The following is a 17,654-nucleotide window of genomic DNA, read 5'->3' as shown; positions in this document are numbered from 1 at the left end:
GCATAACTAAGGGATGGTTCAGCGTCACCCGATCCAGCCCTAACTATAAGCTTTAGCAAAAAGGAAAGTTTTAAGCCTAATCTTAAAAGTAGAGAGGGTGTCTGTCTCCCTGATCCGAATTGGGAGCTGGTTCCACAGGAGAGGAGCTTGAAAGCTGAAGGCTCTGCCTCCCATTCTACTCTTACAAACCCTAGGAACTTCAAATAAGCCTGCAGTCTGAGAGCGAAGCGCTCTATTGGGGTGATATGGTACTATGAGGTCCCTAAGATAAGATGGGACCAGATTATTCAAAACCTTATAAGTAAGAAGAATAATTTTAAATTCTATTCTAGAATTAACAGGAAGCCAATGAAGAGAGGCTAATATGGGTGAGATATGCTCTCTCCTTCTAGTCCCTATCAGTACTCTAGCTGCAGCATTTTGAATTAACTGAAGGCTTTTCAGGGAACTTTTAGGACCCTGATAATAATGAATTACAATAGTCCAGCCTAGAGGAAATAAATGCATGAATTAGTTTTTCAGCATCACTCTGAGACAAGACCTTTCTAATTTTAGAGATATTGCGCAAATGCAAAAAAAGCAGTCCTACATTTGTTTAATATGCGCATCGAATGACATATCCTGATCAAAAATGACTCCAAGATTTCTCACAGTATTACTAGAGGTCAGGGTAATGCCATCCAGAGTAAGGATCTGGTTAGACACCATGTTTCTAAGATTTGTGGGGCCAAGTACAATAACTTCAGTTTTATCTGAGTTTAAAAGCAGGAAATTAGAGGTCATCCATGTCTTTATGTCTGTAAGACAATCCTGCAGTTTAGCTAATTGGTGTGTGTCCTCTGGCTTCATGGATAGATAAAGCTGGGTATCATCTGCGTAACAATGAAAATTTAAGCAATGCCGTCTAATAATACTGCCTAAGGGAAGCATGTATAAAGTGAATAAAATTGGTCCTAGCACAGAACCTTGTGGAACTCCATAATTAACCTTAGTCTGTGAAGAAGATTCCCCATTTACATGAACAAATTGTAATCTATTAGATAAATATGATTCAAACCACCGCAGCACAGTGCCTTTAATACCTATGGCATGCTCTAATCTCTGTAATAAAATTTTATGGTCAACAGTATGAAAAGCAGCACTGAGGTCTAACAGAACAAGCACAGAGATGAGTCCACTGTCTGAGGCCATAAGATCATCATTTGTAACCTTCACTAATGCTGTTTCTGTACTATGATGAATTCTAAACCCTGACTGAAACTCTTCAAATAGACCATTCCTCTGCAGATGATCAGTTAGCTGTTTTACAACTACCCTTTCAAGAATTTTTGAGAGAAAAGGAAGGTTGGAGATTGCCTATAATTAGCTAAGATAGCTGGGTCAAGGCATGGCTTTTTAAGTAATGGTTTAATTACTGCCACCTTAAAAGCCTGTGGTACATAGCCAAGTAATAAAGACAGATTGATCATATTTAAGACCGAAGCATTAATTAATGGTAGGGCTTCCTTGAGCAGCCTGGTAGGAATGGGGTCTAATAGACATGTTAATGGTTTGGAGGAAATAACTCAGAACAATCTGAGAGAAAGAGTCTAACCAAATACCAGCATCACTGAAAGCAGCCAAAGATAACGATACGTCTTTGAGTAATTTTTTCTCTAATAGTTAAAATTTTATTAGCAAAGAAAGTCATGAAGTCATTACTAGTTAAAGTTAAAGGAATACTCGGCTCAGTAGAGCTCTGACTCTGTCAGCCTGGCTACAGTGCTGAAAAGAAACCTGGGGTTGTTCTTATTTTCTTCAATTACTGATGAGTAGTAAGATGTCCTAGCTTTACGGATGGCTTTTTTATAGAGCAACAGACTCTTTTTCCAGGCTAAGTGAAGATCTTATAAATTAGTGAGACGCCATTTCCTCTCCAATTTACGGGTTATCTCCTTTAAGCTGCGAGTTTGTGAGTTATACCACGGAGTCAGGCACTTCTGATTTAAAGCTCTCTTTTTCAGAGGAGCTACAGCATCCAAAGTTGTCTTCAATGAGGATGTAAAACTATTGACGAGATACTCTATCTCACTTACAGAGTTTAGGTAGCTACTCTGCACTGTGTTGGTATATGGCATTAGAGAACATAAAGAAGGAATCATATCCTTAAACCTAGTTACAGCGCTTTCTGAAAGACTTCTAGTGTAATGAAACTTGTAGTCCATCAGAGTAAATGTAAATGTTATTAAGAAATGATCAGACAGAAGGGAGTTTTCAGGGAATACTGTTAAGTCTTCAATTTCCATACCATAAGTCAGAACAAGATCTAAGATATTATTAAAGTGGTGGGTGGACTCATTTACATTTTAAGCAAAGCCAATTGAGTCTAATAATAGATTAAATGCAGTGTTGAGGCTGTCATTCTCAGCATCTGTGTGGATGTTAAAATCGCCCACTATAATTATCTTATCTGAGCTAAGCACTAAGTCAGACAAAAGGTCTGAAAATTCACAGAGAAACTCACAGTAACAACCAGGTGGACGATACATAATAAATAAAACTGGTTTTTGGGACTTCCAATTTGGATGGACAAGACTAAGAGTCAAGCTTTCAAATGAATTAAAGCTCTGTCTGGGTTTTAGATTAATTAATAAGCTGGAATGGAAGATTGCTGATAATCCTCCGCCTCGGCCCACGCTACGAGCATTCTGGCAGTTAGTGTGACTCGGGGGTGTTGACTCATTTAAACGAACATATTCATCCTGCTGTAACCAGGTTTCTGTAAGGCAGAATAAATCAAAATGTTGATCAATTATTATATCATTTACTAACAGGGACTTGGAAGAGAGAGACCTAATGTTTAATAGACCACATTTAACTGTTTTAGTCTGTGGTGCAGTTGAAGGTGCTATATTTTTTCTTTTTGAATTTTTATGCTTAAATAGATTTTTACTGGTTGTTGGTGGTCTGGGAGCAGGCACCGTCTCTACAGGGATGGGGTAATGAGGGGATGGCAGGGGGAGAGAAGCTGCAGAGAGGTGTGTAAGACTACAACTCTGCTTCCTGGTCCCAACCCTGGATAGTCATGGTTTGGAGGATTTAAGAAAATTGGCCAGATTTCTAGAAATGAGAGCTGCTCCATCCAAAGTGGGATGGATGCCGTCTCTCCTAACAAGACTGGGTTTTCTCCAGAAGCTTTGCCAATTATCTATGAAGCCCACCTTATTTTTTGGACACCCCTCAGCCAGCAATTCAAGGAGAACATGCGGCTAAACATGTCACTCCCGGTCCGATTGGGGAGGGGCCCAGAGAAAACTACAGAGTCCGACATTGTTTTTGCAAAGTTACACACCGATTCAATATTAATTTTAGTGACCTCCGATTGGCGTAACCGGGTGTCATTACTGCCGACGTGAATTACAATCTTACCAAATTTACGCTTAGCCTTAACCAGCAGTTTCAAATTTCCTTCAATGTCGCCTGCTCTGGCCCCCGGAAGACAATTGACTATGGTTGCTGGTGTCGCTAACTTTACATTTCTCAAAACAGAGTCGCCAATAACCAGAGTCTGATCCTCGGTGGGTGTGTCGCCGAGTGGGGAAAAACGGTTAGAGATGTGAACGGGTTGGCGGTGTACACGGGGCTTCTGTTTAGGACTACGCTTCCTCCTCACAGTCACCCAGTCGGCCTGCTTTCCCAGCTGCTCGGGATCTGCCAGGAGGGAACTAACGGCGGCTAAGCTACCTTAGTCCGCACCGACTACAGGGGCCTGGCTAGCTGTAGGATTTTCCAAGGTGCGGAGCCGAGTCTCCAATTCGCCCAGCCTGGCCTCCAAAGCTACGAATAAGCTACACTTATTATAAGTACCATTACTGCTAAAGGAGGCCGAGGAATAACTAAACATTTCACACCCAGAGCAGAAAAGTGCGTTAGAGACAGGAGAAGCCGCCATGCTAAACCGGCTAAGAGCTAGTAGCTGCGCTAAGCTAGCAGATTCCTAAAAACACGCAAAGTAAATAATGTGTAAATAATTTAGAGGTGATTCAGCAGAGGGAGTGCTTTAGTTAAGGCACGTGAAGATTACACTGTGAAACAAATCGTTATCTAGTTAACTAGATCAATCTAACTGCGCAGATTAAACAGCTAACAGATACAGAAAAACACCGCTGTGCTCCGGAACAGGAAGTGATACAATACCGCAGTGAGAGCCAACCACCAGATAAAATGAATACTGATAGAATAACTCCATTAATTTCAATTCTGTCATTTGTACTAAGTTAAAATATAACATATCTTTTAATGTTGAATAATGCACTAATTCTGAAGATTTGTAACAGACAGATCGCAAAGGATTCTGGGTAAAATGTGCCTCTGCTAAACACTGATTGGTTGAGTCATTCATTATGTAAACCAACACGTTAATGTGACGTGTGTTGGTGTTTACAGATAAATGTGTTTTTGTAAAATATTCCATTTTTTATTTGTAAAAACAGGCATTTGTACAGAGCCCTGGAAGTGTCATTGCAAAATGTTTTGCATGTGGAGAGAATGTGCGCTCATTTTATTATATTGTGCGCACGTTTTATTATATTGTGTGTACATTTTATGATGATGTGTGCACATTTTATTATATTGTGCACTCGTTTTAAGCATTGTTTGAGTAAAACAAGGGCACGATCTACTTAAACGTGGCCACAATTTGTAACACGCACACTCAATATTGTCTTGACACAAATGTTAGCCAACAAACCAGCAGACAGTGTAATACATTTCCCCATAAATGGACCTGGTCAGAGCGTATCATCATGGTTTGGGCGCACAAGGACATATAGAGAACTCCAGCTGCCGAGCATGACATCATCGGGAGTTTAAGCACATTAAAAAGGATGCTGAGGCGAAGCGTCTCCCATCGTGAGGATGACAATTTAGGTCATATTATGAAGTTCATTTTGAATGAAAGGAAAACGTGCGCACGTTTTATTCATTTGAGGGCTCAATTAAAAGAAAACGTGCGCACGAATTATCACAGCCAGGAAAACGTGTGCACGTTTTATTAATTTGTGAGCTCAATTAAAAGGAAAACGTGTGCACAAATTATCATGACCAGAAAAAAAAAAAAAAAAAAAATATCACTTTAAGTGACCTCTCCCGGGTTTGGTACTCCCATCGAGAGTTTTTGTAAATTAAGTTTGAAAAAAAAAATCTTCCGTTTACGTTTTGCTTCTGGAAACACGAGTCTGACGTGTGGTTTTTTTTAACATACAATGTGTGTGAGAACATAAATCGTGCGTTCTGAACTTTTACACCGTGCTGGTCTGTCGTACAGTTTGAGCTGTCGCCCAGTACAGTGACTGAAAATATATCAGCCCAGCTTCAGGGGCAATACTGCCATGAATACTACTGGCCAGTAGATGGCAGTAGAGACCATGAAAACTTGCCAAAACAAAATTCCAGATAATCCGTGTCTGCCACATTTAAGATGCGTGGAATTTAATAAACGCAAACACAATAACAACATCTATAAACCCAGAAAATATATTCACAAGAGTTTTAGGCACTAGAGTTTAATGCTGATGTCCGTAGAGCCTGATCAGAGTGTTTCAAATGCATTTCTCATGTCGTGAACATACTAAGATTACCCTATCCTACCCATAATGCACTGCTGGGCACAGCATATATCCACAGTAAAACCTTAAAAATTAGCTCATTACTTTAAACCTAAAACATATATCTGATATTTTCACTTTATAAAACTTCAGACATGACATTAATTTAAATAACTTGTCTGAAATTAGTTTGGTTAAAATTTGAACTATAAGCTAAAAATGTATGCCTCTGGATGACTTGGGTGATACTGACCTCATATCAGTATGGGGTTAAAAGAAATTTTTTTTTTTTGGGATCAGTTGTCCTTTGCCTGCAGAGGATAGAGCGGTTTCTTCTAGAAGCAGCTTTCCTCTGTTTTGCAGAGGGTAGAATTACACATCTGCTACGAAACGTTTAACAGGTAGGTGCTCAACTGATTTTAAATTTTAGAAATGTTTGTAGCTGTTCAGCTTTATTTACCACGTTATCGGTCTAAAAATTATCGGACAAAAATTTATCACAAGATAATTAGTCTGATAATGGTTTTAAAAGTTATCTAAAAAGATAATCCGATAATGAAAACATTATCTCCGATAATTATCGGTTATCGGAAATGTGCCCACCACTGAATATTCCTACACTACAATCTTTGTGGGGTTATTCTTGCACTGAGGCAGGTTATTTTGTACCTGTGGGTAGCGGAAAGAGGCGTCCAAAGACTCCACGATGAAGTTCTCTGCTCCTTTGTTGGTGAAGCCGAGCAGAAACTTTACGATGTTGTTTGCAGGGAAGTCTAGTGAACAACAATAAAAACTGCAGTAAGCTGTTTTAATTTAAAACCTGTATTACAGACAGACCAACACATCCGTACAGTGAGACAGATCCTGAACTTCTTTTAAAACCAAATCAATTCAATACAAATGAAAGCTGCAGAAGCACAATTTCAATGATATTCAAAATAGTTTGGTTAATTACATTGTAGTTATAATTTTTTGTACTTGTGTCTACTACTGCTCACAGAGAAGAAACCAAAAAAGTTGACACAAACCAAAATAAAATCTATTCCATCACATCCTATTGTGAAACTCAGACTTGTCATTTTAAAGAAAATAAAATCTATGCATCTTTATATGCACAAAAAGTGCTTTTTTTTCAGAATTTTTCAAGAAATTAAACTACCCCCTTCTGTCCAGATCTAATGTTTCTGATAAAAGAAAAGCCAGTCACCTTCTCCTTTGACGAAGAGGATAGTGGTGTCAGCATTAGGAGAAGCCTTCATCTCTCTAACTAATGTGTCGTCCTCCTCTTCATCTTTTTCTTCAGTCTAGACACACAAGAGTTCAGTTTCTTTAAACTTATCAATACAATATCAACTTATAGCTGTGAAAAAAAAAACTAGAGCACCGCGCTCGTAGAGACCAATCCTCTGTCAGCACTAGCTTCCAATTCCACAAAACTTACCTTGGAAAAAAATTTCAATATCAAACTACTGTTCGAAGTGGCTTTTCATAAGCTAAATTTGATTTGACTTGAATCAAAGTTTTTTTTTGTGGTGTCAGTTTTTTTTTTTCTTTTCCACTTTTTTGGTTTCTGAATTTTTCCCCCCCAGATAATTGTCACAGAACACTGATTATCTCTGCTGTGCACAATTTGTCATCGCTTTTTTGACACTTGGTTTCTGACTGAAACTATAAGACAAACAGGCATAAAATTGGAACTTCCACCCAATTTTGGTGGTGTCAGTAAATCCATAACAGAAAAATGAGTGATTGAGGCACTTTTGATTGAGATATAATGCAAAATGTACACCAAATGGGATTTTCAATATTAAATTCAAAACCACAATCTGGATCAGATCCAGATCAAACATTGTCAGGTTTGCACATCACTTTCATATGAGAGTGATTGGGGCATTTTTGATTAAACTATAATGCAAAATATACATTAAATGGGCTTTTCAATGTTAAATTTAAATGGCCACAAAATCTGGATCAGATCCGGATCAAACTTTCTCAGTCGATAAAGGATACCATCCTACATAACTCTCTGAATTTTTATCTTTTTTTGACAAATATAGGGATTTTTTTCAATTTTCCAAGATTTTCTCTGACTATATGAATCTTCAATAAAATTGTGGGCTCCAGGCTGTTCACAAACAGACAGGGGCAAAACATAACCTCCAACTTTGTTGGCGGAGGTTATATATATATATATATATATATATATATATATATATATATATATATATACACACACACACACACACACACACACACACACACACACAAATGTGTGTGTGTGTACACAGTGAGGCAAAAAGGTATAGTATTTGATCCACTGTTGATTTTGGATGTTTTCCCACCTACAAAGGTACACTTCAACTGTGAGAGACAGAATCTGAAAACAAACAAATAAATTAAAAAAATCAGAAAATCACATTGTATGATTTTTAAATAATTTTCTTTTTATTGCATGGAATAAGTATTTGAACACCTACCAACCAGCAAGAATTCTGGCTCTCACAGACCTGTTAATTTTTCTTTAAGAAGCCCTCTTACTCTGCACTCTTTATCTGTATTAAATGCACCTGTTTGAACTTGTTACCTGTACTAAAGACACCTGTCCACACACCCAATCACACTTAAACCTGTCCACCATCTGTCTAAGGACACCAGAGACAAAACTGTAGACCTGCACAAAGCTGGGAGGGGCTACAGGACAATAGGGCAGTGCAGTCTTGTTTGAGAGCAGGTGCTAAAAGGATAAAATATGACCCATATGATGTAATTTCTCTACAGAAGCATGGCACTTTCTCGGAGTTTTAGGGCAAATTACATGCAAACAAAGTGAAAATGCAAAGAAAAAGCGACGATGAGGTGGAAAGTTGCCTCGTTTTCCCTTCTCCGCGGTGAACTGAAAAAAACCTGCACTTTTCACGACTGCTTCAGTGACTGCAGCCGAAAACAAAACCGCACACAATTATCCTGTTAGAATTGTTGCTGTTTGTGAGAAGAGGCTAATCCCCGGGCGGAGTGTGGGAGTGTCAGCACAAACCAAACCATTCGGAAGATGGGGGATTCAGGGGAAACCATTTTAAACTGGCAGGCCCGCTAGGTGACAGCAAGTATGCTTTTAAGTTTACCGAGCCAGGCTGAATGGTTTGTGCTGACGCTCCCCGGGGATTCTCTGCTGTGTTTGTGCCGGGTGTCCCCAGATGTGGTCAAATCCTGTGATATCACGTATGGGTTCAAACGAGACTGTGCTGCCCTATAGGCAAGCAGCTCAGTGAGAAGGCAATTAACTGTTGGCGTAAATTATTAGAAAATGGAAGAAACACAAGACGACTGTCAATCTTCCTCAGTCTGGGGCTCCATGCAAGATCTCATCTCGTGGGTAAGGATGATTATGAGAAAGCCCAGAACTACACAGGAGGGACATTTTAACCTCTTAAAATAGGTCAAGGTCAGCCATCTTTGAACTTACCCAAGATCTGTGTCCCAAGAATGTTTCCTGTAATTTTGAAGACTGCACAGTAATAGGACTGGCCTTATACTGAGCACAGACAGACAGGCAGCCTTCGTAATACCCAATGGCCATATCTGATGGCCTCTGGTATTACAGGCAACAAGCTAGTACTGTATTTATTTATTTATTTATATAAATTAACCAAAAGTCAGGACAAGTACTTTTAAAGTATGTCGATTTAGTATCTTTATTAGTCACCAGTTCTGTATTCTCGTCATCTTCTACTTCAGCCTCGTCATCGTCATCTTCAGCCGTCACATCATCCACAACATCTTCATCCGCAGTGTCAGCCTCCTCATCCTCAGTCAGATCCTGCGCAGACACCAGCAGCCCTGATGGGGGTCAAGTAAGATTAAAAATAAATAAATATATAAATATACATACATTTTACATTTACTTTCATTCAGTCATTTTCTGCAGCTTATCTAGGTTTGAATGACAGTCGCAGCAAACTACACAGCTACTCCCACACTTCCCTACCCTGAGCCAGGCGTGCCAACTTCTCCTGTGGCATCCTGAGCCATTCCAAGCTACCTGGGAAATATAATTTCTTCAGCGTGTCCTGGATCTTTCCTGGAGCCTCACGCCAATTCGACATGCCTGGAACACCTCCCTCAGACCTCCCTCCCAGATAGCATGCAGCAGATAAATGAAACAATCCTTCAAATGGTGATTCAAGCATCAAATTCAACACAAATACACTTTAGACATTATTCTTTGGGGAAAAAAAAACAAAACTGACTGGCCACTTGAATTTTCAATAGGTGGCCAGGTAGGGGGTCAACTGAAGAATTACACAGGGGTCAAAATTTAAAAATGCCCCAATAAAACTAAAAACTACATGACATTATTTGTTTGCTCATGAAGATTCCAAAAAGGTATAGTTTGGACTATCTATGACTGAATGTTATGAGTGTAAACAGCAAGAATTGTGGCAAAGGTCAGTTTCAGTTTGTACAGGGGATTGCTCTAATTTTGGGGGGAAAAAAAGTGATGCAAATTATTGGTTGAGCTAATAGGACTAATAAATGAAATAGTTTTAACTGTGTTGAATGGTTGGGCTCCACAGTAAAGGTCAAACAAGGTCGACATCCATTGGAATCTATGACATATGCTACCCCGTAATGTGATAACTAAGCATGACACTTTGTGCAAACATTTCCTTTTTAAAACCCTATTAACTCAACTAATAATTCAAATCACTTTTTACCAAAATTGAAGGAACTTTAACTCAACTTTATTTATAGAGCACTTTCAAACAGCCAAAACTGAAACAAAGTGCTGTACATGAAGGTCATAAAGATAACAAAGCAACCCAACAACAATAAAAACAGCAACAAACAAGCAAAAAAACTAAAACAGAGCAAAGTCTCATATTGTGTTAAATGCCAATGAGTAAAAGTGGGTTTTAAGATTCGTTTTAAAAACAGTGAAGAGGCCTGCCTAATGTGCAAAGGCAGATTACTGCAAATTTTTGGAGCTGCAACAGAAAATGTTCCATCCCCTCTGAGCGTTTGCTTGGACCTCAGTACATCAAGGAGCAGCTGATCAGCTGAGCGAAGGCACCGTGCAGGGGCGCAGGGGTGAAGTAGCTCAGAGAGGTAGGGTGGGGCGAGGCCATTTAAAGATTTAAAAACAAAAGAATCTTAAAATGAACCCTAAAGTGCACAGGCAGCCAGTGGAGGGAGGCCAGGATAGGTGTAATGTGCTCCCTCTGTCCTACTCCAGTTAGCAGATGAGCAGCAGCATTCTAAACTAACTGGAGACGTGCAAGGGAGGGCAACTTTAACTTTTGACCCCTCTACAAACTGAAACTGACCTTTGTCACCATTCTTGCCATTTTTATCCCATAGAATTCAGTCATAGATAGGGATGGGTATTGAGAACCGGTTCCTTTCGGGTATCGTTAAGAAATGATTTGATCCACCGACATGTTTCTGTGTAGTCTCTCAGTTGTCCAGGTGGTTTCCATAGTAGAGAAGCTTGAATCTTCGACTGGACTGGGTTGCTCGCTGGACGTCCTCGCGTCAAGCAACCCAGTCCAGTCGAAGATTCAAGCTTCTCTACTACCCACCGACATCAATAAGCTTTGTGCTTAACGATTCTGTTATCGGTCCTTCAGAGTGGCCGTTGTTTGTCAGGAAAATTATCATTTCTCTACATTGATTATAGACCCTGCAGCGGGTCCTTAATCAACTTTTCTGCAGCGCGGCTTTGCTTTGAATCTTGAACCAATCGAAGCGTGGTTCACAGATTGAAGCAATGCTTCGGTCGATTGCGTCGTTTATTTCTTTCTTTCGCTTAATTTTCCCCCACTAAAACCCTAAAGAGCATACGTCTGAGTATTATTTACCTTTTCTATGTTAAACCAACCTGTTATGGTCTTCTGAAACAGTTGATAGATGTATTTTATAACTTAAAAACGGGAGCGATGCTAACTTAACCTACTTTTAGTACAAAATTCACGAGGTATCGATAAGGGAATTGATAAGGAATCGGATCGATAATGGCATCGATATCGATAAAACCTTATTAATACCCATCCCTAGTCATAGATAGTCCAAACTAATACACTTTTGGAATCTTTATGATCAGGCAAATAATGTGGTATAGTTTTCAATATGACTGGAATGTCTTAAATTTTGACCCCTGTGTAATCCTACAATTGACCCCTACCTGACTGCTGACTGAAAATTCAAGTGGCCAATCGTTTTTTTCAAAGAGTAATGTCTGGAGTATTTGTGCTGAATTTTATGCTTGTATCACCATTTGCAGGATTTTGCTATAAATATTCTCTTATCTGCTGCACTAATGGTCAAGCTTCTTACCCTGTCCAGGAGAGCAAGCCCACATACCTAGAGGAACTTAACGTTTTACTTTTATTCACAAACTTGTTCTTTCAGTCATTACCCAAAGATCACGACCATCAGACTGCCTGGTAAACCAAGAGCCTCAGCTTCTAGCTCAGTTCTTTCTTCACCATGACAGTCCAGCACATCTCATAGTTGCATAGGGCTGCAACTCGCAGCTATTTTGATAATCCATTGATTTAGTGATTAATTAATTTGGCAGTTAATGTAACAATCAAATGTGCAGCTTTTGACTTGTTGCCTCACGTTTCTATTAAGCATGTGCAAGTTAACCAAAAATCCACTGAGGTTGGGAGAAATGGTCTCCCAACCTAAATTTTTATAGCCTACTGGCCTCATTGGAATTTATAATACGACACAAAGTATAACTCCATAAGGCTACAACTAAAATATCGTCACCTTCCTAAAATAATGGCCTATGTCATGTTTTGGAAAATATGACTTAGGCCATTTTAGGAAGGTGATAATCGCCGATTAACCCTGTGACTAAATTTCACAGTTTAGTCTACTTCTTAAAATGTTAGACAAGAAACCATTGCAGTTTTAAAGATTAAGAAAACATTCAAATGATTGGCTTTGCTTAAACAATCATACAAAAACCTAAATTTATTCAAATTCTATTTACAAAATTGAGCAAATCACATTTAAGGGTAAAGAATCTGTTAGTTTTGTGTTTTTGGTTAACAGTCAAATAGTTAAGCATTTATCAAGATAATTTTTATTTTTCAATCATTCGTCTTAAACAACTGCCATGTCCACCATCACCTAGCCGTTTTGTTTAAATGTGTGAAATACAATAATTATAACCTCAGCTTTTTACTGAGACACCAATATCATCAATAATCAAAACATCTCCAGGCTCAAACCAGAAACAGGCTCACAAAACCTGTTCAGATCCAATTAATCAACAAGCCTCCAGATACAAAATCTGCAGCTTTATACAGACAAGATATATCTATAAAATTTTTAAATTGAAAGAAGACTGTGTTAACATAACAGAAAGTCTGAGAAAACCACATTCTCCACCAAAAATTAGACAAAATAACTAATCTTATAAGTTAAAAAAAAATTGTAAGCAAAATGCAAATTAGTATTATGAGTTTTTAAGAAGTTTTTGAAATACTCTGCAGTAACTTTTAATACACAGATAATGACATTAACAGGTCTGAAGTTAAATTACAAATATATTTTATCTGGTGTAACACTATTCTAGATGAAAGAAAACGCTGCTTTAAACGGGATTTATTAATTAATTTACATATTAGCAATCTCAGTATGCTACACATAAAGCAAACTGATTCAAAGATGATTTACACCAACTGCCAGTTAACTTTAGATTTTATTTTAGTGAAATATCTAAAAAAGTGTTGTTAGGTTCGAGATCCCGTGCTTTTGTTACCATTTTTGTCGTTTAATAAGTGGCAAAGTGCAACAACCGAGCAATGACATAAACAATCAATGTTTATTCATTTTTTAATGCCTTCATTATGTTTAGAAAATTTAAAAATTGCATTTGTGACCAGTGAGAGTGAATCAAGTTAGCACTTAGCAACAGGCTAAAGGCTAACAGTAAGGACACGTCAGTTTAACAACAGCGATCGCTTCAAGAAAATAAAACAGTGGTCAAACACAAAACATTCATGGAGAGAAGGGAATCGCTTTAAGAAACTTTCCGAAATGTCATAAATAACTTCAAAGGATCTTTTTCTTTATTTCAGTTTTTTTTAAAAAAGAACCTTTTGGTTCCTACAGCCGCTAGCTAACAGCTAACAACATGTAAACAATGATTGTTTACGCATGTTTACAGTAAACAGCCATTTAACCGCCTTACCTTTAAAAAGCACCGCGGCCGGGAAAGCTAACAGTAGCAAAAGCAATACTTTAGTAAAAAAATTCATTTTAACACAAATCAATGCGTCTCAATTACTTTCAACAGCTTCAAGACATCTGCTTCCGGCGATGCATACGCAGTCAACCGTAAAGAGCATTAGGAACATTACCGCCACCTGTCGGATTGGAGTGCCGAAATATATAAATATATATATCAGAATCAGAATCAGAATCAGAAGAAGTTTATTGCCATTGCCAGTGAACAGGATTCACAGACTAGGAATTTGCTTCGGTACAATGGTGCAACATTAAGAAGAGATAAAATGCTAGGATAAAATATAACATATGTGTCAAAATAAGATAAAATATAAGATTAAAAAAAGAACTCTGAAATATGAAAGGCTGTGTGCAACCGAAAAACAGAGAAACAGAAAAAACAGTGCAGTGGGAGGAGTGCAATTAAAAACCAAAGTACATTGTCTAAAGTGACCCGTGATAAAATGATAAAGTGACAGAGTTAAGCTTAAGGTGACTGAGTTATGAGGTGTTCATGAGTCTAACACCAGAGGGGAAGAAACTGTTCTTATGGAGGGAGGTTCTGGTCCGGATGGACCGTAGCCTCCTGCCCGAGGGGAGTGGTTTGAATAGACCGTGTGCAGGGTGAGAAGGGTCAGCTGTGATCCGACCTGCTCGGCCCAGAGTCCTGGAGACGTGCAGGTCGTGGAGAGATGGAAGGCTACAGCCGATCACCTTCTCAGCAGAGGCCACAATGCGCTGCAGTCTGTGTCTGTCCCTGGCTGTGGCCCCGGCGTACCACACCGTGATGGAGGAGCAGAGGATGGACTCGATGATGGCCGTGTAGAACTGCACCATCAGCTGGACAGGCAGCTTGGCCTTCTTCAGCTGCCACAGGAAGTACATCCTCTGCTGGGCCTTCTTGATGAGGGAGCTGATGGTTGACTCTCACTTGAGGTCCTGGGTGATGGTGGTGCAGAGGAAGCGGTGACAGACCACAGTGGTGATGGGGCTGTTGGTGAGGGTGAGGGAGGGCGGGGGAGCTGTGGCTTTCCTGAAGTCCACGATCATCTCCACTGTTTTCTGGGCGTTGAGCTCCAAGTTGTTGCTGCTGCACCAGGTCACCAGCCGGTCCACCTCCCTCCTGTAGGCAGACTCATCCCCATCTGAAATGAGTCCGATGAGGGTGGTGTCATCCGCAAACTTGATGAGCTTTACAGAGTCGTGGCTGGAGGTGCAGCAGTTAGTGTAGAGGGAGAAGAGCAGGGGGGAAAGGACACAGCCCTGTGGAGATCCTGTGCTGAGAGCCCGAGTGTTCAAAACATTTTTTCCCAGCCTCACACGCTGACTCCGGTCCGTCAGGCAGTCTGTGATCCACCTGCAGGTGGAGTTGGGCACGTGGAGCAGAGAAAGCTTGTCCTGGAGCAAAGCTGGAAGGATGGTGTTGAATGCAGAGCTGAAGTCCACAAACAGGATCCTAGCGTAGGTTCCTGGGGAGTCCAGGTGCTGCAGGATGGAGTGCAGGGCCAGGTTTATGGCGTCATCTACAGACCTGTTGGCTCTGTAGGCAAACTGCAGGGGGTCCAGGAGGGGGTCGGTGATGGACTTCAGGTGGGATAAAACCAGGCGTTCAAAGGTCTTCATGACTACAGACGTGAGAGCCACAGGCCTGTAGTCATTAAGTCCAGTGACGTGTGGTTTCTTGGGGACTGGAACTATGATTGAGGACTTGAAACAGACTGGAACATGGCATGACTCCAGGGAGGTGTTGAAGATCCCTGTGAAGACTGGGGCCAGCTCATCAGCGCAGTGTCTCAGGGTGGCAGGAGAGACACAGTCTGAGCCCGGGGTCTTACGTGGATTCAGCCTTTTGAAATCAATCAATCAATCAATCAATTTTTTTATATAGCGCCAAATCACAACAAACAGTTGCCCCAAGGCGCTTTATATTGTAAGGCAAGGCCATACAATAATTATGTAAAACCCCAACGGTCAAAACGACCCCCTGTGAGCAAGCACTTGGCTACAGTGGGAAGGAAAAACTCCCTTTTAACAGGAAGAAACCTCCAGCAGAACCAGGCTCAGGGAGGGGCAGTCTTCTGCTGGGACTGGTTGGTGCTGAGGGAGAGAACCAGGAAAAAGACATGCTGTGGAGGGGAGCAGAGATCGATCACTAATGATTAAATGCAGAGTGGTGCATACAGAGCAAAAAGAGAAAGAAACAGTGCATCATGGGAACCCCCCAGCAGTCTACGTCTATAGCAGCATAACTAAGGGATGGTTCAGGGTCACCTGATCCAGCCCTAACTATAAGCTTTAGCAAAAAGGAAAGTTTTAAGCCTAATCTTAAAAGTAGAGAGGGTGTCTGTCTCCCTGATCTGAATTGGGAGCTGGTTCCACAGGAGAGGAGCCTGAAAGCTGAAGGCTCTGCCTCCCATTCTACTCTTACAAACCCTAGGAACTACAAGTAAGCCTGCAGTCTGAGAGCGAAGCGCTCTATTGTGGTGATATGGTACTACGAGGTCCCTAAGATAAGATGGGACCTGATTATTCAAAACCTTATAAGTAAGAAGAAGAATTTTAAATTCTATTCTAGAATTAACAGGAAGCCAATGAAGAGAGGCCAATATGGGTGAGATATGCTCTCTCCTTCTAGTCCCCGTCAGCACGCTAGCTGCAGCATTTTGAATTAACTGAAGGCTTTGAATGTCTCCTCACGTCCTCCTCTTGGACCGAGAGGGCAACAGGGGGAGTGGGGAGGGCAGCAGTGAGAGGGGGGAGGTCCAGAGTGTTTGAATATCCAGTTGTATGGGGGTGTGGGGAGGTGTGAGTCCTTGTCTTCAAAGCGTGAATAGAAGACGTTCAGGTCGTTGGCCAGCTTGAGGTCGTCAATAGAACGAGGTGCTTTGGGCTTGTAGTTGGTGATCTCTTTCAACCCCCTCCACACAGAGGCCGAGTCGTTGGCAGAGAACCTTTGCTGCAGACGTGAACTGTACATGGATTTAGCCTTTGCCACCTCCTTGCTAAATCTGTACTTTGCACCTCTATAGCTGTCTCTGTCTCCTTCTCTGAAAGCCACCTCTTTCTGCTGACGGAGCTGCTGGAGTTTAGGTGTGAACCAGGGCTTGTCGTTGTTATATCTCACCCTGGTACGCTGTGGGATGATACTGTCTCTCACAGTGTCTGTGTAGTCATCTAGACTGTCTGTTGAAGCCTCAAACATATCCCAATCCGTGGTGGCCAAGCACGCGCGTAGCTCCTCTACAGCTTCATTGCTCCACACTTTAGACGTCCTCACAACAGGTTTAGAGAGTTTAAGTCTCTGTCTGTACGTGGGGATCAAGTGGACCATCACGTGATCTGAGAGTCCCAAAGCTGCACGGGCCACCGCGCGGTAGGCGCCACTCACTGTCCTGTAACAATGATCTAAGTGCTCCCTTCTCTGGTCGGGCATTTAACAAACTGTTTGTATTTTGGTAATTCCTGACAGATTCCCTTTGTTAAAATCACCGAGAATTATAACAAGAGAGTCCGGAAAGTCTCTCTCCACGCTCATAATCTGATCCGCGAGCACGCGCTCGGCCTCGTGCACGTCCGCGCTCGGTGGAATATACACAGAGCAAAGTATGAAAGAGTTAAACTCACGTGGAGAGTAGAACGGTCTGCAGTTTATGAAGAGATATTCCAGAGAGGGACAGCAGTATATATATATATATATATATATATATATATATATATATATATACACACACACACACACACAAATGCAACATTTTAATTACAAAGCTTCGCTACTGTGTTTTTAAAATGAAACATCCGCTCACAAAATATAAATATAAATGGTGACGC

At 40.6% G+C, this 17,654-nt stretch overlaps 1 protein-coding gene across 2 annotated transcripts in view; it reads right to left on the bottom strand.

The window, feature by feature from the left end:
- ssr1 (signal sequence receptor, alpha) overlaps positions 1-13,925 on the bottom strand; it is a 33,664-nt gene extending 19,739 nt beyond the window's left edge. For both annotated transcript variants that reach the window (XM_034192804.1, XM_034192870.1), the window contains exons 1-4: positions 13,792-13,925; positions 9,289-9,422; positions 6,793-6,889; positions 6,255-6,358 (exon numbers count right to left, since the gene is read on the bottom strand). In XM_034192804.1, the coding sequence (XP_034048695.1) occupies positions 6,255-6,358; positions 6,793-6,889; positions 9,289-9,422; positions 13,792-13,858 (402 nt within the window). In that variant the 5' untranslated portion in view covers positions 13,859-13,925. The remainder of the gene's footprint in view (positions 1-6,254; positions 6,359-6,792; positions 6,890-9,288; positions 9,423-13,791) is intronic.
- Positions 13,926-17,654: the final 3,729 nt, after the last annotated feature.

This window comes from Thalassophryne amazonica, chromosome 1 (genome assembly GCF_902500255.1).
Source record: "Thalassophryne amazonica chromosome 1, fThaAma1.1, whole genome shotgun sequence".
Taxonomy (NCBI): Eukaryota; Metazoa; Chordata; class Actinopteri; order Batrachoidiformes; family Batrachoididae; genus Thalassophryne; species Thalassophryne amazonica.
This window is presented reverse-complemented; position numbering and strand designations above follow the sequence as displayed.